The 27,848-nt window shown below is 39.4% G+C and overlaps 1 protein-coding gene across 1 annotated transcript; it reads right to left on the bottom strand.

The window, feature by feature from the left end:
* On the bottom strand, nucleotides 1–27,146 carry LOC119430686 (desmoglein-4). Its single transcript, XM_037698147.1, has 14 exons — nucleotides 27,062–27,146; nucleotides 18,475–18,603; nucleotides 18,182–18,337; nucleotides 17,384–17,525; nucleotides 16,955–17,115; nucleotides 15,166–15,300; nucleotides 12,981–13,166; nucleotides 11,560–12,071; nucleotides 11,344–11,486; nucleotides 10,164–10,385; nucleotides 9,419–9,661; nucleotides 3,589–3,719; nucleotides 3,083–3,403; nucleotides 1–1,556 (listed from the first exon to the last, which is right to left on the bottom strand). Exons 1-14 carry the CDS (start codon nucleotides 27,107–27,109, stop codon nucleotides 477–479), a joined length of 3,609 nt encoding a protein of 1,202 aa, XP_037554075.1. The 5' UTR covers nucleotides 27,110–27,146; the 3' UTR covers nucleotides 1–476.
* Nucleotides 27,147–27,848: the final 702 nt, after the last annotated feature.

Raw genomic sequence — 27,848 nt, 5'->3', positions numbered from 1 at the left:
TACAGTCCACTGCCAAAAGCTTTATTGTTGCTTGAGCATTACTTGAATAAACTAAATGTGCTTTAACAAAATTAACTCTTGACATGTTGCTTTAGTACTTTTACTGTAACTCACCTGAAAAAAAAATATTTTACAAAAATAAAACAAGCCTGAATTAAACTTTGAGTATCAAGCTTCATCTGTCTTAGCAGTTAGCAGTATGCCTTTGGCCACAAAACAGTGTTTAAACCACTTTAGCCGAGTCTTTTGGTTTTGGAATACAATAATCTTGTCTGAACACTAACTGTTTATTTTACACAAAGTTAGCTGCAGTAAAAATTCTGACCAGACTTTTGCACGTCTCCATAGCCTTATATCTACAACAGTCATCTTGAATTACTTGAGATGGGTAGGATTCCCATCACCAGCAGGAACAGATCAGAGCTACAAGCCTCCTGGTTTTTAATAAAAGTCGACCACTGGTTCCGTAGTGCGTCTCAGTGAACTTCTTTGGTATTCTGCACCACAGTGTTACGAATGGTGGATGTTGTATTTACTGCCGTGGAAGAGGCACTGTTATGAGAGCCGGTGGATTTGTTTCCTTTTCTGTTGTGGGTTTTTTGTGATGCAGACACCTCATTCTTCTGTAGGACACCTTTTGCCTCTTGAACCTGCTGCCTTCTACCATTTGTTGGCTCTCCAACTATCAGGTAACTCTGGGATCCTGATAGTTCTCCTCTTGATATTGCACCTCCCTGAATGAGGCCAGCCTGGCTCCCATTGATTATTTTCATTGACCCTGCTGGAACCTTGCCATCGACAACCATCATGGTTTGGGACCCAGAAAGGTTTCCAGAGTGGATCAGGTTGTTGTAGCTTCCATAGATTCCACTGCTCTTCAGCACTGGGCTGAGGCCCTGGGCTTGTGGACTGGACATCATTGTCTGACCCTGAACTAGAACACCATGAGAAGATCCAGTGTCAGAGTTGGTAACCAGAATCATGTTTTGAAGGTTGGTGGCTGGTGCCTCAGCCAGTACCATGGCATTCTGAAATGCCGGCTGAACAACATAGTGCACTGGCTGCATCATAGGTGCAGTGGTGTAGTAGACAGGTTGCTGCTGCTGCTGAACAAAAAGCATCTGGTTTTGATTTCCCATCCCTTGTTTCACTGAGGCCATCTCTTCCTTCACCGTGGTCGTGCTTTCCTTCATCGTCTCAGATTGCTTAGTGGTTTCATTCATGACAATATGATTTGTTTTTTCAGGTAAAGGAAGTTTGGGTGGCGAGGACATCGGTGGAGTAGCTACCAAATATGATTCTGATGCTTGAATCTTAGTCGCAGAAACATTAGGCAGAGGAGAGACCACTTGTTTTGTCTCAGTTTGGATCTTGGTGCCTCCACATACTTCAGCAAGAGTTTTGAACTTGGGTCCAAGATTGTCCAGGAAATGCAGGTCATCTTTAGATTCTAGTAGGCTGCAGCAGCCAATGGAACCAACTGGGGAGTCCTGGCCCTCAAAGTCATAGACCAGCAGACCATCCTTTACATTAAGCTTATCATCCCCACTGGTCATCTGTTGAAAAAATATAGTTTTTAGTTACATAGAAAATAAATTAAAGTAAACTGTGTACTGCAATTTATCTTAAGCTAGCAGAATAAAATGAGCCACATGTGTTTTTCATCATCTGTTAGGAGGACAGCTCTGACAAGAACAGGCTGGAGAGTGTGTGCTGGTGTGTGTATACGAGAATGTCCAACACTTAAATAGAAGATAAATTGACATTTTTTGTGTTTCTTGGATATGTTTCACCTCCCATTTGAAAGGGTTAATAACATTCACACTGGTTGATGACCCCAGTACACTTAAAACAGGGGTTGGGAACCCTTTCTCTTGCTGAGGCCATTTATTTTAGAAAGCCCTCAGAGGGCCACACTCATTAGGAGGGTTAGGTTGTTCCAAGTAGAAGTGGGCTGGCACCTAACCCATTTATCCTATCCTGCCTATACAGTTTTTGTTTATTGTCATGATGCAGTTATTATTATCATCATCATTATTATTTTTATTATCATTATTGGGTGGCACAGCGGATCAGTTGGTAGAGTTGCCACCTCTCAACAAGAAGATTGCCAGATCAAATCCCAGCTTGGCACCGTTCTGGGTGGAGTTTGCATGTTCTCTCTGGGCATGGGTTTTCTCCGGGTACTCCAGTTTCCTCCCACAAATCAAAAACATGCATGTTAGGCTTATTGGTAACTCTAAATTGTCCCTAGGTGTGAGAGAGAGAGTGATTGGTTGTTTGTCTCGTTTGTCTCTGTGTCCCTGTGATGGACTGGAGACCTGTCCAAGGTGTCCCCTGCTTCTTGCACAGTGACTGTTGGATATGGGCACCACTGACCCACAACCCAAAAAGGAAAAAGTGTGTAAAAGAAAATGGATGAATTATTCTTATTGTTTTTTCTTTGTGTTTCTTGTCAGAAATTACACCTGGACTTGTCTTGCTGTGTTTGTGTCCTTTTCCTGTCCTCTCAATCTTCAGAGGTTGATGTCCTCCCATCCTGAGTCTGGTTCAGGTTCCTCTGGAAGTTTTCTACATCTTAAAGGGGAGCTGTTCCTTTCCACTGTGCCAATGTGCTGCTCAGAATAGGGGTTTGTAATAAGTTTATTATTTGATGCAATCTGCTGACTTTTTGCTGTAGATAGCACCAATTCACAACTAAATTCATTTAATTCATTTAATTAATTTAATCTTGTGAGTTGGTGCTATATAAACGGAACTAGGTGGAAAATTGTATCATATCAACCCAACTATACCTCAAAGGTCCAATAAAAATGCAGTTGCTTTCCAGAACAGAAGTTGTTTTAGCTTGTTTTCTTTAGCAAAGACAACAGACAAACCAACACGTTGTCGTAATTCACACCAGGATGTCAAACTATAAAAGTGATTTGTTCAAAGCTCTGGAATAACTGGCTTGAAAACCATCTGAATACAGTACATCAACAAGGTTTTTATACAGTAGTTTGTACATGAAGACACAAAAACTACATAAAAGCTTTTAAGAGTATTTTGAATGTGTCCTTGTGGTTAGTTGTTTACTCACCTTGTTGTAGTACTGTCGTAAGAAGTTGTCCGACAGACCTATGCCATCAAAAATCCCACCACCTCTTTGTGATTCTCTGCTTTCAGTCTCTGAGTAGCCATTGCCATCCCACTGGTTCATCCCCCACATCCCATCTCTGTAGACACTGGAGGAAGGATCTTGAAACGTACTTCCATTTATCCAATTCATCCCATCCATCTCATCCATCTCGTTCATCCTATACAGGGAGTGGACTGACTGCAGTAAACCAGGTGCTACCTCTACTTGATTCTGATGTAATCCCATAGCCTCTTGTGCTGGTACATGCAGCTGTGGTACGTCCTAGAAAGGCCAAAGGTACAAATGTTAGTTCGCCCTTTTTTGATAAAAAGAAAAAAAGAAGAAAAAAATATATACAGGTATATACATTCATACACACACACCAGTAAATATAAGGTGACCCTTATACAAAATATCGTTCTTAACAGTGACACCACATGAAGACTTAAGCTGTCTGAATATCTTACTGTGTTGTCTCCCAGGCGTTCAGTGTTGTAGCTGATGAGGTGGGACTTAGTGTCAAAAGGCATTTCAGAAAAGATGTCTGGAAATGTGGAAGTAGCCCCACAAGGGCAGAAGAGCAATAACAAGGGAGCAACTGTAAAAAAAAAAGAAGAAAGAGACAAATGAAGTTCAATTTAAAGAAAGGCAAATTATGTCTGCAAAAATAAACCAATTATTGTATTGTGTTTATCTAGCAGCATCTGACAAGTTGTTGTTGGCTTTTTTTTTTTTTGTCACTTTTAAAATCAATTTGACCAAAAACACTTACAGTTTAGTTTTAGAGCAAAATTATATACAGTCTAAAAGCCTAATTCTTGCAATATAAATCACAGACCCTACACTTACCTGGCTGTTTCTCAGCAACACTGAGCAAAAAAAAAACAAACATATTTCCTCCTTCCAATTACAGTTTAATTCTTTCTACTTTTCTATAAAAAGCCAGATTTGTGAAGTGCACATCTAGTAGTAGTTCTGTGGACACATTATCCTACATGGACTGTGGATCTTTGTAGCTCCTTAAAATATACCATGTTTTTATGTTGTTTTCTTGGCTACACTTCTTGGCTAAAATCCCAAAACCCTTGGTCTTCATGATGCTGTTTGATCACTAATATCCTGAAAATGTCATGGACCGGGTATTTGGATTCAAAGACAAGAGACAAAGAGACAAAGACAAGAGTAAAAACAAGAACAGTTTTATTTATTTTGCAGCTGCAGAATAAATAAAATAATCAGGATGCAACTGTGATGACAGGTCCTCACAGGCTGAGGGAGAGAGCCACCTGTCAGCACATCACAGGTAGGCGAGGTGGGGCTACCGGTTGGAGCTGGGCAGGATGATGTCACTGTAACTGGTGGGAAAGTAGCTGCAGAAGAAGGCCTTTAATTCGGTGAACAGTAGGGTAATCCAGGGTCATTAAACAGAAGGCGAAGCAGGGGTCAAGCACAGGGAGTCAGAGTTCCAAACACAAGTCCAAAAGGTGATCCTAAATCTAATATCTGAGGCAGAAAATGTAGTTGTACCAGGGTCAGATGAAGCAGACAAATCAAACGAGGGGCAGGCAGATAGGTAAATCCCAAAGACGAGGCATGAGGTCGAATCCAAAAACAAGACTTGAGTATCAGGTAACGATGGGTCCAGCAACACCGATGCGTCGGCGCATGCGTCGAGCTCATAGAGTAAAACCTGTGTCGGTGCGCGTATCACTATTAGAAAGTCACGTGACCGATAAAGGAGCCGTTTCGAACTGACACTGACGCGCCCAACTGTTTATAAGGAAGCGTGTCTTCTAATGTGATGCATCTGCCAAAAGAATCTTTGATCTTTTGTTGGTCATCATTAAATACATCAAGAATTATGGAGCAGCCTCAAACCAAATGAAAGGTTTTTGTCTTGTGGGACCATTTTGAGTTCATATCGGAAAACAAGCCATTTGTTTTCATTTTTGTTTTATTAAATTCTTAAAACGTGCTGGCGCATTGCGCAATGATTGTGCATGTCGGCTCGGGCTTCTATGATGCGGTTTTACAAATCATACAGTGCAAAAAAAACTAAATAAGAATGCACAATATAAAATTGTGTTAATCTTTGTTGAAGAGGAGGCAAGTCCGACCGTCTGGTAGAGGTTAAAAAAAAAAGTCCTGTAAAGCTTCAGATGGATCAGCTTATCACTGGCCGCGACCCCAGCCGAACGCGTCTACTGACCCGCCGGTCAAAAGACGTAAAAAATGCCCTGTTAACCTCAGATGGATCAGCTAATCATTACCAGCTCCACATGTCTCCGCACCTTCTGTCATCTGTAGTGAAGTAGGAGCATCACAGGGCCGGTTTTAGGCATGGTTACATGAAGGGGCAGGCCGAAATGTGAAGGGGGGCATCTTCATCTGTACGCATATTACAGCATATTCATTGTTGAGCATGGACTTTGGTATTCATTGTTATTGTTGACTTGTGTTTTCTTCATGGGATTGAGGTAATAGCTAAAAGCTGAAATGTTGACACCATGTGAGTCAACATTGTTAACCATGAACACTATCAAGCAAAAACAGAGAATCCAACTGACCCATGCCCATCTTGAATGCCCCACTGTGGTTGCAACAACAGATTACAAATACAACATGAAGAAAGTCAATTTGCACCACAGCTTCCGTTCATCTCAGTACTAATGTACATTTTGTTTAAGCAGATAATGTGCTGGCTGTGTTTTTTTTTTTTTTGTTCATAGGTGGGTTGTTCCATTTTTTTTTATTTTTTTTTTTTGTGACTTGGAGTGATATTGCAGCTTTCCCCTTGACTTTGATCTGTCAGGCTCTTTTGAGAAAATAAAATAAAATAGTGAGGATCACTGCATTATAGAGCCAGGCATGAGAAAGAAGTCCCAAATACATCCAAGGTAAACTCAGGTATACAGTCATTCTACAACTTACTCACAGTTGCTTTATTGATAATTAATTCCTATTATTTTATTCTTTAACTCATTTCTAACCATCAAGCTTCCAGGAAGCAGATGCTGGACGAGGCTCTGCTGAATTTCAACCTGAAGAACTGCCAGCCAAACTTGTTTTTTTTAAGAATAAAAATTTGTTAAAAAAAAAACACCAATCCCAGTCCACAAGCATCTTCATTCACAACATGTTCACTTATATTTTCACGTTATGATACATGCTCACATTATTTATTGACTGTATCTAAAAATATCAAAGATATTTTACATTTAAATGAAAATATTAAATACAATATAAAATACAATGACTTAAATTATATAATTGTATACACTAGGTCATCAAATTAGTATCAGTTGAGTCTGTCAACTAGGTTGCCTGTAGGGATTTGTAAGTTCCAGCAGGTGTCAGTATTCAGTGACACAGAATTTACACAGTATCAATACAGTAGTGACGTGTCCTTCTGTGTCAAGGCTTCGAAGCGTGTGTCGAGTAATCCAGGAAGATTTATGTGGAGCGTGTATCAAGGCGTGTATTGATGATGCATGTAGTGATGTTCGAGGCCTCGCTAGCGGGCCGTACCACGTTACCGATTCAGGAACTGGCTCGTTTGCATGCACGAGATTCGAAATATAAGGGGCAGACAGAAAAATTCATCATCACCAGCAACATAAAGACAGATTAAGATCATTTGTGGATCAAATTTAGACTATTTGAGGTCCTCACAAACATGATTTTGTGGGGTTTTTTTTTTTGTTTGTTTGTTTTATTCAACTTAAAGCTTTGCATAATCATCTACCGGTTTTACATTTATAGTCCACTTGATGGCGCAGTAGAGCGCCATGGTGCATTGGATCATGAGTCGAGCTATTTGATGGAAAGACTCAGCGCTTCATCAAGCTTCATCTCGCCATCACTACAGTACAGCTTGGCAATGTGTTGAAACGCTTCATGGCGCCTCATCTACCCATCACTAGTATCAGGCGTGAACTAGAGCAGGAACAAGATGGCTGGACATCTAACACCATGAAGGGTTTGATAATCTGGCCAGGAGTAGTGAAACAAGAGCTCTTAATTAGGGCAGACAGCAGGTGCAGCACATGAGGCTGATTGAGCTGTAGGTGAAGTGGGTGTGGCTGAGAGGCAGAGCTCGAGAGTGGAGCATGACTGAGCAGAAATGAGACATGAAGGGGGAAGAAACATGGCATGAGGGGCTGTGAATGAGGCATGGAACAGAGGATGTGAAAAAGGCATAAAGGGCAAGAGACTTGAGCAGATGGGGGGGCAAGCAGAGACTGCTGATCGTGACAGAAAAAACCTCTGAGGCCTTCACAGAACAGCTTTGTATATACTAAGATTAAATTACACACAGGTGAACTCTACTAAATATATGGCTGCACAGAATTTTAGTTAGTGGTATAAGAGTAAAGTAGACTGAATGCAAATGTTCTCCAAACATTCCAGATTCCATCCATCCATCATCTTTATCCGCTTCTTCCATTTTGGGTCATGGGGGTCACTGGTGCACATGTCCAGCAATCACAGTTTGAAGAGCGGGGGTACACCCTGGACAGGTCTCCAGTCCATCACAGGGACAAATGGAGACAAATGAGACAAAAAAAAACCCATTCACTCTTTCACTCACATTTAGGGACAATTTAGAGTTACCAATCAGCCTAACATACATGTTTTTGGTCTGTGGGAGGAAACTGGAGTACCCAGAGAAAACCCACGCATGCATGGAGAGAACATGAAAACTCCACCCAGAAAAGCCCCCAGACCGGGATTTGAACCAGGGTAACCTGGTTCAAATGGGGAGTGGTGGCGCAGAGGTTAGAAGATGGGCTTGTGATCGGAAAGTCGCAGGTTCACCTCCCGGTACCGTCAACATCAAAATGTGGGTGGAAAAGGTAAAACACTCACACCTCCCTCCACCCTCATTCGCCCCACTCTGGGCCCCTGAGCAAGGCCCTAAACCCCCACCATTTGCTCCCTAAACAGGTCTCTCTTGGAAATGAGTTCTCGTGGCTCAATGAGACTACCTGGATAAATAAAGGCTAAAAAAAAAATTAAAAAAATTAAAAAAACCTGTTCGCTGAGAGGAAGCAGCTCTACCAGTTGTGCCACCGTGCTGCCTTTTCATTCCAGATTGTTTTGGCAAAAATGTTTTGAAAAACAAAACGTATTATTTTCCTCACTTCATAATTATGCACCATTTTTTGTTTGTCCATCACATAATTAAAAATATTTTTAAAAAAACTTGTGGCTGTAACATAAAAAATGTGAACAAGTACAAGGGGCATGAACAGTTTTTGAAGGTATTGTATACCAAAGGTTTCTGGGGATTTACTATCAGATTGAACCATGCTGTGTAAACACCATCAAGCTGTATGCGAGAATACAAGTGAAGGAGTTTTCAGTACAGAACCTCGACCACACCCACCAGTTTATTCTTCCTGGTCTAGCAGGCCTGACCATGATAAGAACAAGAGCTCTGTGTTTTGTGTCTAAAAGATGAATGGGGGACAACTGAGCACAACTAGATAAATACTGGATAAGATAAATGTATATTGGATAAAGATAAATATTGGAGTGGATTAAGTTTTGCAACCACATAGTGACAGCGTTAACATATTTGGATGAAGTTGTAACCAGCCTAGTCAAATAATTGCAGAACAAGCCTTGTCAGACAACACAAGTACCACATTTATATATATATGTATATGTATATATATATATATATATATATATATATATAGCCGGCAGGTACCGTACTCTCAATCTCTTACCAGGACGCTGACGCACTCGGTATGAAAAAAAAAAATCACCACAAACCCATTATTAAAGGTTTTTGCATGCTCAAAACTATTGCAGACCAACCATAGTCTTTCAATAATGGTGAGCCCAATGCATTCTTAACATGCATCTGAAGAGAGGGTCAAGACCCAGCAAAGGCCTCCTCAGTTGGGAAAAAATGTTTGTCAGAAACACTGAAAAATGGTTGCATGTGGAATTTTAACTATGACATATCCTGGCCTTTTTACAGGTGAAAGTGGTATGTATTGTCATCATTTTATGTTTTTATACAATGCCAAAATTAGTTCTCTGCATTTAACCCGTCACACATAAAATAAACCCAGGTGGAGCAGCAGGCAGCTATGTAAGCGCCCGGGTAGCAGTTAGGGATTAAGTGTCTTGCTCAAGGACACCACAACATCTGAGCATGGCGGGGATTTAAACCTGCTACTTTATGGCCCCAAGTCGGCTGACCTACCACTGCACCACAGCCGCCAGGTGGTACTGTAGGTGTTGCTATTTTCATCACGAGATTATCCATCTTTTCAAACTTACGTAGAAGGAGCAAGAGGCCCAGAAGGAGCAGTCCAATGCCTGCAGGTCCTAGGTCAGCCTTTTTCGTAGTCTGACCATTGGCCCCTCGTTTTCCACAGTGAACTCCATCCTCACAGTCACAAACTTGGACTGTCACTTTCTGCGGCTCTGGACAGGCTAGTCCCTGCTGGTCTGTCACCAAAAGCTGCAACTTGTAAAAACCAGGCCACATGGATTTTTGAGCCCTCAAAATGGCTGAAGTCTCTGTAGGACACAGGACAGTTATTACACCTTGGTTAGTTAAGTGAGCTTCTTCTTACATTCAAAAAAGAAAAAAATACAAGCCGTTATTAAGTCATTGGTTCTAAAATTATTATTTAAGGGTGCCAGCACAGAGGTTTAAAGGCATCTTTATTACTATTCTGTCACAATTTTTTCTTCTATACCTTATCCTGCAGCTTTGAAATAACACGTGCATACCATAGTCAATGTTTTAGAATATAACCAATATTATGCGATCAGCTTACACTTTGGGTGATGTTTCTACTGTAAAGAATGCCACTGTCAGTCTGTTGCTCACAGTACAAGAATTGTTCAAATCTGACTTATAGTTTTCACACAGTGACTGATTGAAGCTTACTTTTCAGTTTGTCATTAACTTGACAGTCAGAGAATGACAGACACAGGTGTGTGATTACCATGGTGACCACAATGAGCCATTAAAAGAGGCTTTGACGGCAATAGATTTTCAAAACATTCTTCTTACCATTGAGGTGTTCCACTTGCCATTTTCCGTCTGTGCCCTCAGGGACAATATCAAATTCAAAAGGAGGCCCATTAGGGAATGCATCCTCATCTTTAGCATCAACAATCACTGTGTTCTTCATTGTGCACATCGTCTGTACATTACTGGTTAGCGTGGGACAGTGGTCATTAAAATCTTCCACTTGGATGGCGATGGTGCCAGTAGCCGTTTTAGATGGCATGTCTGAGAACGACAAACAGAAACAGGAGCATGATGTTGGGAAGTTGGCTTGGCTTACCATATCTTTTTTAATTGTAATAAAGTTCCTTACAAACAATCGTGAAAACAAGCAATATATTAATGTCCCCTGTCACTGTGGGATGTGAATAATGAATTTGAATAAATTAATGTGCATCACAACATGCACATAAGAATAGACAGATAGAGGTTATTTCCAATTCCCCCTCTTATCTCCATGATGGCTGACAATTAAATTAATGTATAGAATATGCAGCTCACACCTAGCTTCTCAGCTAGCTGCATGCTAGAGTTCATATGTAAGTGGTGCTTATTGGGCTCCTGGGACACTTTTAATGTTCTTTTATAGAAAGCAGATGGTGTTTCAGACCATGCAAGTTAAGAATCATTAGGGGTTTTTTTTTCTCTACCACAGATGTAGCATGCTAATAGGTCGGACTTAAAACTTTTACCTGAACCAGTCAACAGGAAAGCCGGTCCTATTCTGGCTTCAACTTCTGGGTCCACTTGAGAGGTCTAGATACAGTATATCAACACTGCTGATTTGAAACAAACAGCTTTTGTGTTTCATCTGAACTAAATGTATTTGCTTTCTTTGGTGTAGAATGTATCTTTACCTTTCTCTCTTTCTGTTGCGGCAATTAGCAAAAGGCATTTTTCTCCACATCTAAATAAGAATGGTAATCTACAGGAACTAATGTAATCTGCACACACCAGACCCTGATGCATGTCCCGTGATCAATACGAATAAATGTATCATTACACCTTGGATTAGTTCGTTCACACTTATCATTAATGACAAAAAACAAATGGCATACTGATGTGAGCAAGAACTTTTTAGAAGTCAAGATCAAACAAGAGATGAGCAAGGCCTTTGTATCTTGAGAAACAACAAGGTTTAGTAGATTTTCCTAAAACTTAAAGATTTATTATAAAGTCTTACCTTCTGTAATGCAGAGTACTTTAGCAATGTATGTCCCGTTGACAAGGACTGGAGACTCCCTGTCTGGCATTTTGTTCAGTTTGATTTCAGCTGTTTTTGGGTCAATGGTAAACCAGTTGTCAGGGTCTGAGCCTTTGGCATACCTAAGGAAATAATAGGTTGAATTGATATAAAAGTGCTTTTCTCTTAAGAAGCTTTAGGTTTGTGTCCACTGACCGGACATTCTCAGCTGGTTTTCCAGTATCCATATCAATGGCAGGGTACACGGCAATAGTTTCTTTAATGTTGTGGCTTCCTTCAGTAATTGGGATAGCTTTAACCTCTGGGCTAAAACGTGGTCCCTCTGGCTTGTTCTTCACATTAATTTTAATGGGGTAGGTTTTAAATCCTCCACCTCCACTGGCACCAGATGCTCCAGTAGCACCACCGGCACCACCACCAGCACCACCGCCGGCACCACCACCAGCACCACCGCCAGCACCACCGCCGGCACCACCGCCGGCACCACCGCCAGCACCACCGCCAGCACCGCCGCCAGCACCGCCACCAGCACCGCCGCCAGCACCGCCGCCAGCACCACCGCCAGCACCACCGCCAGCACCGCCACCTGCTCCCCCTCCGAATCCAATCCCAATTACAGAATTTGGCTCAGATCCATTAAAAGGTGGGGCCTTGTTGTGCACTACCAGGCCCAGTTCAAGGTTCTTCACATCTTCATAATCCACAGGCTAGAACAAAGGAAACCAAAAAATAACCCATTTGGACTCATACTGAATGTACTGAAATGACAGCTGATGCACCTCATCATATTGTGAAATTGTGGTGTTTTTGTTCACAGTTATCTCAAACTAGCTTTTGACCCCAAGAAAAGACATACTGGTACCAATATCCCCCCCGTTAAAAATATTTTAGTTCACTGTAGTTGACTTTTGAAACAGATGGAAGAGCTTTGCAGAGAGTGGTGAAGGCTGCACAGAGGTCTGTTGGAGTCGGCCTCCCCGCCATCGCAGATGTTTACATCTCTAGATGCAGGACGAGGGCCACCTGCATCATGGGGGACCCCACTCACCCAGCACACACACTTTTTGCCCTGCTCCCCTCAGGAAGGAGGTTAAGGAGCAATGAGTGTAGAACCACAGACTGAGGAACAGCTTCTACCCTGAGGCTGTTAGACTCATGAATCTCTAACGAGAATAATCACTGTGAAAAATCCCTTCATGTTGCTGCTGATCTGTTTCATGTTGCTGCTGATCTGTTTCATGTTGCTGTGTTTATTTGAGCTCATCTGCTCACACAAACTTGTGTTCATGCTGCTGTTCGGCATATTGTTTTTGTTGTAATTGTGCTAAGCATATTTTTAGTTATTGTTTTTATTGGTTTATATCTTAGATCTTATTACTGTTTTTTTGTTTTACATTTTATTGTTGGATGTAACTGGGACCCTGTGTACAAAATTCCGTTCCATCACATGAACCACATGTGGTGCGAATGACAAATAAAGAAATTCTGACTCTGACTTTTATATGGAACAAACAAGTAAGTAGATAAAGAACAATGGTCTGCAGGTAGAGCACAGACTGGGACTCAAACCTGAGAACAACACATAAGTTTCTTCTGAGAGAAAAAATAAAGCCTACCTTTTCCAGCATCAGGATGCCTTCATTGGTTTTGGGGTCAGTTTTTATGCTGAAATATCCAGCCTCATTTCCTTGGACAATATCAAACACAGCTTCCCAGTTGTCTGTTCCTTCCAGGTCCAGGTCTTCTACTTTGAGCCTCATCACTTCCACACCAGACTCATTTTCCTCAATGCTTCCTTCATACTACAAATAAAAAAAACAATACGATATAATATAACATTAACACGTATATCTACCTTCACAACACATCTGACAATCATTTCTTTGATCAATAGCACAAGCATGTCAATGTTTTCATGGATTCTCAAATACTAAAACCCATCAAATGTTTTCACAGTAGAAATTTCTGAATCTGATAAACATTAAAACCTACATTGATACAAAACTAAACAGCTAATTTTCTATTCCTCTCTACCATAGTTGAAGCTTTGCTTTCCGGGAATTTTCTCAGTTCAAAACTGGAGAGTGTGAGGTTCCAAGCTTTAATCTGTTGTGCAGCTAAACTCGCATGCAGATTAATCTCACTCCCTAAACCTCTGAGGGTCATCAGGGTCTTTGCTTTGGTCTCAGTCATGAAACTGGATTAGAATGAAAATGACTGGGTGCTGCGTACCTATTGCTCCACTGAAAGTAAAAAAAAAAAAGAAATCTGAGACTCTCTGTTTAAAGTTGCTTTTTTTGTTTAACATAAATAGCTTCCTTCGCCCCCTTCTCAAACCATCTGTCTTTTCTGTTCAAAATATGTGACCCATCACATCGAAGTGAGGAAAACGTCACAAAGTAGTATGTTGAGATCTAAGCAGCTATGAATTGATAAATCGATTTTGAGAAAATTAGATGAATAAAAAGTACCTTATCTATGTGTCCCTTGACTGAAATGTTTGAAATATAATCTTGGAATAATATTTTGCAACACTTTTTTGCATTACCAACAACTATCAATGATTTGGAGCAGAAAAGCTGTTTAGTTTCATTACTTTCCCTGTGCACCAGCAAAGCTCTTATTTTCCAGCTGGGAAATCTCAACATCCAAATTATGGTTTGAGGTTTTCTCTTTCAAATGATGTCAAGAAATCTTCGTTAGAATTTGCAATAAATAACATCTAGACCAATTTTCCAGGGATTATCCGATTAGCAGAACAAATCAAGGCATTTCTCTGTTAACTCATGATATCAGGATGATTTAGCTATCAAAATGTAACTTTAAGAGCCAGGAGTTTGAGAATGTGTTTTGTTCTTTTTTATCGAATTTGACTTAATCCTTAGTTTGACGTGATGGGTCATAGATGAACATTTTGGTCCTCGCCAGAGTGTCCCTCATCCTTGAGATGTAGGTGGACCACTAAGTCTGGTCCTGAAGAGCTGCGCTCCTGCGTTGAGCCATGTGTCTGTGGAGAGGTGGTTTAGTTTCTCCAACATGACGGTCTGAACATTCCTGCAGACACCACTCCTCTCAGTTTGGGTTTGGGGGTTCTGTCCTTGACCTGCCTCTGTCTGAGAGTCCTGTCAAGTTTGAAATGTACTGGGATTTTGCATTAGGAAAAATTCCTGGGAGTTTCTCAGATACACCAGAACATTTAGGATGACACTGTTTTTGTGTTTGGTCTTCTCATTGGGGGGGCCGAGATGGGGTAGAGGCAGGGCAGATGACTCGGAACCCAAAGTCCCAGTCTCAATCCCCAGCCATTCCTACGTCGTGATGTCCCTGAGCAAGACACCCAATCCCCAATTGCTCCCCGGACGCCCACATAGCTGCCCACTGCTCTACCTGGGTACATCCCAGGTGCGATGCATTAAATGCAGAGAACCAATTTTGCCATTGTATAGGAACATACAATGATGACAACACATAGCACACTTCTCCTTGTTCTCTTCTGTAAGGTGTTTTTTAGATTACTTTGGTCATGTGACAAAAGCCAAGCTAGGATATCCACAGTTTTGGAGAGATTCTTTAATGTTTTTCTGTTCCTTTTCCTTTCCTTCTGACTTGAGTTAATCTTTCCATGTGCACCCAACAGTCCAAAAAAGGCTGCTTGTTGTCAAAAACAACCTCTCTGGTGAACTTGATGTTGTCCACAGAGTTGATGCTTTATCAGTATTTATCACTTCCTGGATGTCTGAGAATACACACCAGATTAGCCTATAATGATGTTTATGTGTTGAATATAAGAAAGAAAAGCACCTCGTCTTTCTCCAATTTTGGCGGATTGTCATTCAAATCCTGGACACTGATGGTAACAGTCCCTGTTCCACTGTGTCCACCTTCCTCGCCATACAAGTCTTTACCCATTAATGTCAGAATGTACTGGTCTTGTTCCTGAAAGTACAACAGCATTCGATGTTAAACTTTAAAGTAAAAGGAAACATAAAATGTAACTAGAGAAATGTAATTTCCTGTGAAAATGCAATATGAATTCTTATTGATGAACAATTTTTGCTGAAAGTTGTCAAAGTTAAAAGCAGGCTGAAAAGTTTTCTAACTTAACAGTTAATGTGAATGGAGTTTGAGCAGCGGCAGCACAACAATTCAGTGGTTAGCACTGTTTCCTCACAGCAAGAAGGTCCTGGGTTCAGTTTAGTTTCCAGTTTGAACCTGGGGTCTTTCTGCGTGGAGTTTGTATGTTCTCTTTGTGTTTGCGTGGGTTTTCTCTGGGTACTCCAGTTTCCTCCCACAGAACAAAAACATGCATTCAGGCCCAAGCCTCTCTTGCAAAAGAGATCTGTAATCTCAGTGGGATTTGTCTGGTTAAGCAGAAAGTGGAAGCAAATTGCAGAAATGTGTAGAAAAAGCTGAAGAGAGCACATTTTTTATTTTATTTTATTTAACCTTTATTAATACAGGTAGTTTCATTAAGTCATAAGGGCTCATTTTCAAGAGATAACTGTTTTAAACAGACAAAATCATTTGCAACAATAAAGCTAGTGACACAATGTAATAAAAACAATAAATCAAAGTGCCATATAAAACAAGGTAAAATACTAAAAAACAAGAAAACACTTGCTTAGATTTTTCTGACCTATCAAAATTTAAAATCCCTTAAAGAAATGCCACGATGTCAGTAAAAATGGAACAAACGCCAAAGAAAGACCTGCTCACTAAAATGCTTCAAATGTAGCAGAATCAGCTGAAATATAGGCAAAGGCTAAATGCTGCTAGATTACAAAAATCTGAAATTAGCAAAAAAACAGAAACTGAAATTATCAGAAAAGATGATCTTTGTAGAAAGAAGCTGAAAGAAAAAAAAGTAAAAAATATTGAAAGATTCACAAAAAGCCCAAATTAGCAAAAAATAAAGAAATACCTAAAAAAAAAAAAAAAGCTAAAATTAGCACTAAAAAAACCCTTTAAAAGTAGGTGAAAAGCAGAAAAGGTTTAATTATCAGAACAAAGCTGAAAAAAATGACAAAAAGCCTGAAATTTGCAAAAAAGAATGGAAAAAAGCTGAAATACCTAAAAGACGCCAAAATTTGCGTAAAGAAGATGAAATGAGCAGTAAAAGGTTTAAACAGCACAAACGGTTTGACGGACGTTAAGAGATTGAAACATTTTCCATTCAAAAATAAAATTGAAACTCTAAAACCAAAAACACAAACTCACAGCAGGAATGTCCTGAATGAGCTGAACATTTTGATACACAAATGGATGAAATAGCGTTAAATCGTGTAAGAAATATTTGTGCCGAAAAACGTCGAGAAGAAAAATGGATCTCAATAGTGTTAATATCTATAAAGCAGTCATATTATTATATATAAAGCACTGTGGTAATTACAAAGGCAGAAGTCACACTAAGCCCTGATCCTAATCTCTAACCTAAAAATCTAAAAATAAAGAAAAAAATAAAGTCTTTGGTCCTCTTAAGGAGTACTGGTCCTGACTATAAATTATTATACCATTAATAGGTAACAAAAACCAGGTACAAACACAATTAAAAGCAAACAGTTGTAGATTAGGTTGTGTCAGATGTTCATACTTCTCTATCCAACAAAGGCTTCTGGATGTAGAGGGTTCCATCCTTTTGAATGGCAAAAACACCCAGTGGTGGCTGCTGATCTATCAGGTAGTAGGCAATCTTTGAATTGATGTTGCCTGGTTCATCAGCATCAGTTGCTTTGACTTTCGTAACTATAGCTCCTGATTAAAAAAACACAGCATTTCAATAAAATTTTGAGAAGCCTGAGAAGGAAGACTTGAACAAATTTATGTTGTCTTTGTCTTTGGTTTCAAACAGTGTTTTAAAGGATTCCACAGCTTTCCTTTAAAAATGTTTCCTGCTTGTTCAACAGACATTTATCCTTCACAAAGATTAGTGGATTTTTATAAGATTCAGCTCAACGTTGATGTTTTTTTGGGGTGTTTTTGTAGTGTTACAGTTCCTTTACGCAGCTAAATGAGAACTAACCTTGAGGACTGTTTTCGTTCACTTTAACAGGTTCAATGTTTCCAAACACTGGAGGGTTGTCGTTCTCATCTTCAACTTTGATTCGGATGTCAATTTTTTTCTCTGCTTCAGTGCCATCTTTGAATGTAGCAATACCTGTTAGCTGAAAGAGCAGGAATTAGCTTTAAAATTAGACTATTTGCCAACTGTACAAACAATTAAATAAATATAAAACTGAGTAGAATACTGCCATCAAATATATAGTATTTTAAAATCCAATAGGAGAAAATGCAAAAAGAAAAAAGTATCTGGTCCAGTGACAGACTGTTTGGACGTATGTTTAAAATTGAGAGGATCTGTGTGTGTTTGTGTAATCTGGTGTCTTCTGTCCTGCTCTCCTCAGTGTTTCTCCCTCTTGTAATCAGCTCCTGCCTCAGCCACCCATTGGTGTTGCAACCATTATATGTGAAGGAGACGTGTCCCCCCCACATTACAGATGCTTCTGACGCCCATGCCGCCACCTGTTGTCCTTCCTCAGGTGTCATCGTTAGCATCTGTATATAAGTCTGTCGTGTTCCTTATTGTCTGGGTATTGTCATGTATGGTGTTATGGTTCTGTCTTTCTCTGTGTCATCCCTGATTTTTATAAATTTGCTGAAAGTCAGCTTTTGTTTTTTCTTCATTATAGAAATATATTCTAGTTTAAATCCTGCGCTCTCCTAGTCCTTCCTGCACATGGGTTCTACCAAACCCCAGAATCGCAAAACAAAAATGCACCTCATCATCACTTTTACTGATAAAAGTTGTAGAAGAACTCACAATGTACGTATCAATCTCCTCCCTGTCCAGTTCCTTGGTCACATGAACATTTCCGGTGAGCGCGTCGACCACAAACACGTTAAAAGGATACTTGCTTGCACCGATGCCTTCTAATGAGTAGCGAACGTTTGATCCAGATTGATGGTCAGATCTAATCTGAAACAGAACAAGACATGTTCAGCATGCAGATAACACAAATAACGTGTACAGGTTTAACAACGTGTCAGTACTTCATGATACTCCAAGTAACTGTGTATGAGGATTAGTAAGTCGTGTAAAAAACAGCAGCTCACTCTGGCAACAGATGTCTGAAGAGTGTAATCGAAATTTTCTTTCAGAGGTTTTGGAGGGAGAATCCATTCTCTTTTCTTCCGTACCATACCATCTCTGGGACTTGCCCTCACCACAAGAACAACCTGGATCTGTGACACAACATAAAACATTCTGCAGTTAGTTCAGACTTCACCCAATATCCATTTCTCACCTTCAAAGTCTGATAGATCAATCAGTGTGAACAAGTAAGCTCAGAAGTACTTCCATTCTGTTTTTTAAAGATATCTGACTTTAGAAACTAACATTTTAAGGGCCTCCTGAAGCAGCTGTTAAAGTTTTAGTTGTTCAATAGAAAACAAACGAGTACTGACAGCTGAAAGATAAAATACAGTAAGAGCATCTCAGTCACACAACAGGATATTCAGGGTTTTGGTAAAGTGTTCTTCCACCAAGGCGAAACCGTTGAGAGGCTGTTGATCTGCTCTCAGCGGTCTTTCAGTGAGCACTCAGTGATCTCCAAGGTTGTCCAGTGTTCCCTGTTACAACTGTCGTTGTATAGCTTTGTGTGACAGTGGCGATTTTAGCCTTTTTTTGGGGGGTGGGGGGGGTTGCTAACACCTTTAAACTTTAAATCAGCACCCCTGAAAAATTAAGAAACCATCATTACGATTTTGTAAGCAAACTCAGTTCTCGATCCTTAGATTCACCAAAATATGGAATAAATTTGGAATAAAAAAGAGGAATAAATGATGACGGTCTTAAATGGGCCAGTAAAATCTATGATGTTTTTTGCACGAGTCGTATCCTCAATGCCGTCTGTCAATCAATCCAGTAGGTTTGTCAGCAACTGACCAATCGGCGACCTCAGTCTGTCCCGAAGTGAAATGCCCCTTACCTGCAGGAACTGCACCCCCTTTTCCTCTGACAACATTGTTGGGTTTTGCTTTACGGACTCTTTGCAGTCATAGAGATTTCATGAAATATCATTAAAAAAAAAAGGTTAAACGTCAGTGGGGAACATGCGATTCAGACACGTGTTACCCTGAGTGTTTAGAGGATATAATACAGTTTGTTCTATTTCAGATACTAAATAAGGTTTGTAGAAATGTAAAATATTATAAAGACGTGCAGCCAACCTCATGATCAGCTGAATACAACATGGGAACTACCACATGTTCATCTGTAGGAAGGTAACATACCTCGAGAATGTTTATGGATCTCACCGGAGGACATTGACTGATTACAGTGACCTCGAGAGCATCTGTAGACGTTGTTGACCGGTCTTGTTTCTTCCTTCTTCCTGCTCTGCTCTATTGCAGAACGTCTACGTAAATATGTACTTGTTTGTGCGAGGTGTTTTTTCAATATTAGGGGTTTTTCTCAGCCAAGAAAAAAGTCTGATAGGAATTTTTTTCGCCTCCAACTCCTACATGTGTCCAGTTAACCACTGTTTTTTGTCTGTCCAAACAGGTCTCACTTGTAAATGAGTCTTCGAGGCTCAATGTGATTTATATGTTTAAATAAAGGTTGAATGAAAAAACTACAATTAAATCCTCCATCTTCTGTCATAATTACATTGTATGCTTAATGGTTAAATTATAGGCTAATGCTTGAAGTTAGCTGTGCTTTGTTTTATGTTTTATTTGTAGATATATGTTGCAACTTCTGGTTGCACAAGGTTATTCTTTGTTATGATCAGTTAATGCTAAACTGATTTTGTACAAAGCATTTAATAGTTGTGTAACATAAAATTTACACTCTTACATACTGAATTTCACTGTTAGCTATTGCCATGTGTCACTCTGCAGCCTGAAAACATCTACTGTAGTAAACTATTTTAAGTTATTAATATCTTTGAATTATTATTATTATTTTTTTTTTTTTTTTGCCTGTCTTCTTCGCCTTAATGCTGGCTGCTAAGGCAGAAATGTCTCACTAAACACTGTGAGCTTCACTACTTCCACCATTACAGCTATCTTGTTTGTTTGTCCGAGATTAGCTCACCCTGGGTTGTATTTCCGGGTGAGCGGAGCGATCTTACCATTCATGTCATGGCAATTGTTGGCGCCTCCGCCACTGCCTCGTTGAATTCAAATGCATGTGACTGTTCTGCAGATGTTTGACAGTGCAGCTGTGTCATTGTTCCCAGCAAAATGTAAAGGTATGGCTAATAAATTAAAAATGAAACATATTAAAATATTTGATAATGGTTATAGAAACAATTCCTGAATGTTGTTTCTACTGCGTTAATGTTACATATTTGTCTCTTGACCCTACAACTGGGTAATGTTACAGTAGAACTAGCCCATTACTGGAGTTCTAATTGGATATTTTAAACACGATGGATGATGACCATATTGCTTTATGTAGGCTAGGCCATTGGTAATAAGGAGCGATTATTATTATTATTTCATTTTGACTAGTGATTTTTTTCCCCCTAAAAGTTAACTTTGATTGTGAGATTTCAGAAGGGACAAACACACATACCCCCCTCTGCACATGGGAGAATCTGAGGTGGAAGTGGCCTTCAGTTACAGGTATTAGGACATGCACCTGAGTAACAACCTCAGCTGGGGCAACAACACTTCGAGTCTGATCAAGAAGACACATAAGAAACTCTACTTCCTCTGGTGGCTGAGGGGAGCTGGACTCGGAGCTCAGTCCTCACCTCCTTCTACAGGTGTGCAGTGGAGAGCATCTTGTGCTCCAGCATCAACGTGTGGCATGGAGGCTGCACAGCTGCAGAAAGAAAAGCTCTGCAGAGAGTGGTGAAGGCTGCACAGAAGTCTGTTGGAGTCAGCCTCCCCACCACCACAGACATCTACACCTCCAGATGCATGAAGAAGGCCACCTGCATCATGAAGGACCCCACTCACTCAGCACACACACTTTTTGCCCCGCTCCCTTCAGGAAGGAGGTTGAGGAGCATCAAATGTAGAACCACTAGACTGAGGAACAGCTTCTACCCTGAAGCTGTAAGACTTAAATTCCTGACCGGACAAATCACTGTGATGACACTTTAATTGGACATTTGACACTTGAACAATGCTGCTGATTTCTTGCCCATAAGCTGCTATATTCATACCATCTGCTCATAAATGACATTCAGGTTGCTGTTTACTAAATCTTATTTATATATTTTTTAATGTATATCTTAGATCCTTATACACTGTTTATTTTTTTATACTATATATTGCTTTTTTTGGGTGTAACTGGACCTTGAGTACAAAATTTCATTCCACCTCATGTACCACATGTGATGCAAATGACAATAAAGTCTCCTTGAACCTTGAACTTAGTCTACACTGTTTCTTAGACTGTGACTAGAAAGGACAAATTTAGTTAGTCTGCTTTATGCCACTGATTTATATGTAGGTTTACCCGTTATTTTTTATGGTTAGCCCATATTAGGCTATGTTTCTTTGCATGTGAATAGAAAGGTGATATGTACTGTAACTATGATAGAACCACCTCATGGATAGTGAACTGAAACAGTGGAACAGCAAAACCCTGACCCATAATGTCTACTTTTCTATAGATGGATATACAAAGTACATATGCTCTTTTTTTAAGATAACAGGCCCACAGACACATTCATGTACAGGAATATAAAATAACCCCACTGAGCAGCCTAATAACCCAATATTGAAAAAAATATGTATGTAATGTTGATGAGTGTAACCTGGCTTGTACTTTTTGGAATGATAATTTTTGACATTACTTTTTGGTTGACAGCACAAGGAGGAGAAGAGGATAGGGAAGGAGCCCAGGAGACACAAGATGAATGAAGTTAGAAAAAAAAACAGTAGTAAAGACCTTTATATATTTAACCACATTGATGAGGGGAGACTCTTTATCAACATCTTTTTTTCAAATGGCAATTTGCAATGCAATGATATTTTGCAATGGGCAATTCTATATGCAAAGTGGTGATGCATCATTAGTTAATTTAGAATTATGTCAGTGATATTTATGAATAGAAATTGTGTACAGCATTTGTTTGCTTTATTTATTTGAAGATTACAATGAAGTAGTTCAGTACAAAATGTTTGTATGTGTGCAGAGTGCAAACATACTCGTCTGACCCAATGTAATAACTGTTAATTATTGAACACTGCGTTGTTCAAGCCAAAAGCCATTGTCAGCACTGGGGGCTAAGCACACCTAAAGGTCATATTCTACAATTTCAGATTACTCCCGTTGCCCGGTTCTAGTCTGCATGCTCAGTTTTCAGGTCCATGCATAGTGAACAAGAAAAATTAATGGTTAGTTACATTGTGAAAACACCCGACAGAAAACAATCCAGAGTCTGCAATATTAATATGCTAAAGCGTCAGAAAATAAAACTCCAGAAAATGCTCCAGAAATGCAGAAGATGATTTAACAGAGAAAAGTAGCTGTATGTCATGTTTGAGAAACTCTGGGAGTTGGAAAACTTGGAATTGTTTCTGTCCCATCTGTCTGAACCTGCTTGTAAGTATATCATTTGTTTCCTTAGAGAAAATGTGTCTCTTTTCTCTGACCATCCTGGCCAAACTTCTGTGCTGTCTCATGGTATGGATGTTGAGAAACAGAAACCGATAAAGCAGCATGCCTACAGAGTAAACTCAACCAAAAGTGTTCAAATGCAACAGGAAGTGAATTATCTTATTCAGCATGGTTTAGCCATTCCCAATAATAGTGCCTGGAGTTCCGCTTGCATTTTGGTACCAAAACCAGACGAAACTTCCCGTTTCTGTACAGATTACAGAAAAATAAATGAAGCCACCAAAGCTGACTCGTCAGGATGGAGGACTGCATTGACAGAGTTGGCTCAGCTAAATTCATGACAAAGTTGGACCTGTTAAAAGGTTATTGGCAAGTGCATTTGAAGAACTTCTTTCTACCTTCATGACACCTGATCACGTCTTCCAGTACACCGTTACGCCTTTTGGGTTGCGTAACGCACCCGCCACCTTCCAGTGTTTAATGCAGAAGGTGCTGGCTGGAGTGACAAACTGTGAAGCGTACAACTGCTCATCGGTCTCTCAGGAATTTCAGAGATCCCACAACAATCTTTCAACAAAATTTCAGTCCCAACTTGTCACCTTTAGCTAGGAAACATATGGTCTTGACCAACTGTGAGCCTCTGAGTTGAGTAGAGACTTTGTTGTACAGACAAGAAGATCTATTTCACGTGGAAGAGAATTAGAACCACAGATAAAATATATAAAAGATAAGAACTTTTGAAGATTTATAGGACTTTTTTCCTCAGAATTCTAAGAAAAAAGTCATAAATTTGAGGAAAAAAGTTGGAATTCTGAGATTAAAATCAGAATTCTTACTTTTATCTCAGGATTTTAACTTTTTTCCCATAGAATTCTAAGATACACACACACATCTGGAAGTGTGCGTGTTGATGCGTATTGAGAAAAAAATTATCATGCTTTTGTTCAGTGATATAAGTGTATATAAAGTTGCAAAAACTTGTTGCTATTTAGATGTTTATAATGCTTTAAAAATAATTGTTTTACCATAAAAACGTTTCATAAAAAAAGTTAATTCAACCTTTATTTATACAGGTAAATCCCATTGAGCCTCTGGGACTCATTGACAAGAGAGACCTGATTTTAACAAAGAGTGATGACAACAGTGGACAACAATAGACAATCATAAAGGATGCGTACAAACTGAGAATAAGAAGTGAAAATAAAATGGTATTAAAAAAATTAACAAAAAAACAGCTAGGTTGTAAGGCGATGTAGTAAACTAAAAACAAGAACATGCCTGCATTGGTTACACTGCATAACAGTAAATAAAGAAATTAGTATTTATTATTTAAGCAATTTTTGTGGTTAATTTTTTTTTTTTATTTTTTTTTAATGTAAAGTACAAAATACAGAAGTTATACAGTGGTAATGCATTACTGGACTAATTCGATTTGTATATTTGATCTGAATTTGTTAAGTAGTATTATTTAACGGTTTATTGTAATAGTGTAAAAAATACACAAGACCTTAGAGAGAAAAGTGCTGACCTACACTAATTAATTTAAAAGTCAGATTAAATAGGAATGAAAGGTTGACTATATTGTATGAACGGACGAAGGTTATAGATGGTGGCTGCTGTAGGGAGTTCCTGTGAGGTGAAAGGTGGGTTTCTCTGTTGCTTTAATCACTCTGAAGATATTAGTCCAGATGTTAACAATGTCTCTGCTATTTGGTCGTGCAGTGAGTGATAAGGCTCCATGACCATTAACTCGTGTTGCAGTAACAACATATAAACTGTCTTAGAGTAGGTCTATGCATCTAAATATCAAGATAAAGCCATTTATTTATGTTGTCAGATCCTATTTAATTTAAACTACTGACACTTTTATTTAATAAATTCAGGTTTTGATTCCAAATATTCAGATTTTCATTTAATATATTTAGACAAACTTGTTAAAAATGTTCTGGGGGCCTCATGCATCAAAAAATGTGCAGCTTTCATAGTGAATGTTGGCGTAGGGACAAAATGAGAAACGTACGGGTGCAGAGAATTTTTCAGATTCATCAAACCGTGCACATGTACATTTCTGCACTTCTTTCCTTCATACATGTGAACGAAAGTGCAACTGTGCGCACATGAGACACCTCCTCTGACACGCATCCATTGGAATAAGTTAAATAAATGCAAATATGTTTTGCATGTGTGGTTTTTGGTAAAAAAAAAAAAATGTCTAGATGCAGCAAAATGAGGAATTTAATGGAATGTGAGCCATGGATGCTCCTAAATAAGTAGTGGGGTGTAAAACATGTATGCCACACACGTGCAAAGAGAAGTCTGATACTGTGGACAGACAAAGTTTAGAGGTAAACACATTCTCATAGCAGGTACAAAATGTACATATATTTACACACACTGTCACGCAACATTCATTTTGATACATCTCGACGTGTTCATGGAATCTGGTGCATGCAACCTATTTGTGTGTTTAATGTGTAAGGCCCCTGATGATAAGCATCAGTTTCCTCAAAGAAGCTAACAAACTGTTGATGCTGAAGTCCCTTATTACAAATAAAGTTGACAACTTCACGACCGGCTTCGTTACATGATTCAGCTACAGTACAGGCTTCTTCAGGGCTTCCTGATGGATTACGTAGTGCAGAAAATTTACATCCAGACCAGGTTTTTCCTTTGTAGACCATATCCTGGATTCATTTCAGAGACTTTTGTGTTTGAGAATCCATTTGTTGTGATGCTGGCAAGTTTACACCAAGGTAGTGTCAGCCTCTCAATGACATCATGCTGTCCTCCCCTTGAGTTTCCCTCGTTGGGATTCTATGGGCAAATATTGCTATGGTACGTCAAAATTGTCATTCAATCCTATGATGCAAGTTAAGAGTTGAGTGTTGTCTTTTATCCCGTTATTTTCGTCCAGAGCCAATGAAGATAACCTAAATAACTTGGCTTTTCATTGAACTCATCTGCTGTCTTTGTCAGTCAGTTCAATGCAGCGAGTCTGTCCTGAGAGACAAACTCAATTTTTAAATTTGATTGTACTCACGGGACACAAGATTTCTGCTGTCTCCACTATGCATGTGTTATTAAAAAAAAAAAAGGAAAACTCCATTGAAGAAAGGCCTCTTGGATGTTGCAGATTTAAATGCCTGCAAATGACTTGATAAACTCTTAAAATGTAGTTCTTGTAGAAAAATATTTGTCTGATTCTGTAAAATGGCTGCCAACCTCTGAGCCGCCATCGCCCACTTTTGCAATGACTTATTGCTAGTGTAGTTAGCACGGCTGGTGGGAAAATGGCAGCTTGTTTTAAATTTTTGGAAAACTGCAACAGGTTCATGGCTAAAAGGACAAACTGCCTTAAATCAGATGTCAGAGAAAAAAACTCTTAAAAAATAAAAATAAAAACTCAACACTCATTGTCGATTTCTCTTCACTTCTGTGCGTTGATCGTTTCAGACGGGCTCAACGTAGCATCAAAGGATCGACTCAATGAAAATCATTTGTGTCTGATTGCACCGTCTAGTGGCATTAGCTGAAACACCAAGTGAAAGTGGTCTTTGCTGTAATGAGAACAATTTAGTTCCAGTTTTTAATGGGCCAGTTTACAAAGCCTGTTGGACTAAATACGGCCCAGGGACCTTTATTTCTCTACCTGGTCTAAAACTGCAAGACTTGAAAGGTGGTGGGTGATACTTGGGCTTTTAATTAAAAACAGTGTTGCTTTTTTTAATATTGGGCTTTTGTCCTACAGACAGGGCCGTTTGCTTTATTTTAAATTCATATTTATTGAAACCACTGCTAATTATAGTAATAATAGGTGTTAAACACTGCTGTAACAGAAAGACTTTCTATAAGATCAGATGATTTATTTATAAGCGTTTACATGAAATAATCGGGAAAATCACAGAACTGAACTAAAGCAGAAACTTTATTTGTTATATTCAAGTTGGAGTCTGAAGTATCATATATCTCATCAAATTTAAATTTAAAAGTCTACATTTGAGGCCTCAGTTAAAAATTTTTAGAGCAGAAACCTTGATTATTTTACAACATTCACATGCTAGTTCCTATGAAACAGTGAGAAACAAAAACTTAAATAAACTAAATGAAAGTGGGACTCACCGCTAAAAGAAGCAAAATAAACCGGTTCGGTGAAACTCGAACCTCCATGGCTGGCAGCAACTGTCTGATCCGAATGAAATGAAACCAGAGAGCTGGTCCAGGTGAAACAGATTGGTTTTAAACTGAGCAGGAAGCCAGTGTGTGGTGTCTCCTCCTCTGACATTAACACTAACCTCGCCCAGTCCCGAGGGTTGGCTTTATGACATGTCAGCACCAGTTCTCTAGAACTCTAAATAACATGGAATTCTCTTCAATGCTTTCAAGGTATCATTATATCATCATGTGTCGTTTATTCCCTATACTGTAGAAAAAAGGTGCAGTTGTCTTCCTGTTTGTGGCTAAAGCTCTGGTAATTTATTTTAAATGGTAACGTTTCCTGGATCCGACTGAGCTCAGTCAGTTTCTGAGCTGGGCTGTATTTAAATGTGGGGCCCCTGGGCTACAGCTAATTTGTGAACATGAACTTCTAGGTTTGAAGTCATGGGCGCTGTTCCTGTTTGTTCTTGCAAAGCAGATTGAATCCATTTTAGGTGACTTTGACATCTTTGTACATGTGGTGGTAATTTTGGCTCACCAAAAGGTTTTGCAGTTGGATGTCATTTACTCAAGCTGTACGTGTGAGTGTCTCGTTTATCTCTGTGTGTCCCTGTGATGGACTTGCAACCTGTCCAAGGTATTCCCACCCAGTCTTGGAAGATGAGACATGTTAAAGTATTGTAAGCCTACCAGTGGTTAAAGATGATTGTTTTTAAGAAAAGTTATCGTAAATCACCCTTTTACATTATCT

This window comes from Nematolebias whitei, chromosome 3 (assembly GCF_014905685.2).
Source record: "Nematolebias whitei isolate Nwh7 chromosome 3, NemWhi1, whole genome shotgun sequence".
Lineage (NCBI taxonomy): Eukaryota > Metazoa > Chordata > Actinopteri > Cyprinodontiformes > Rivulidae > Nematolebias > Nematolebias whitei.
This window is presented reverse-complemented; position numbering and strand designations above follow the sequence as displayed.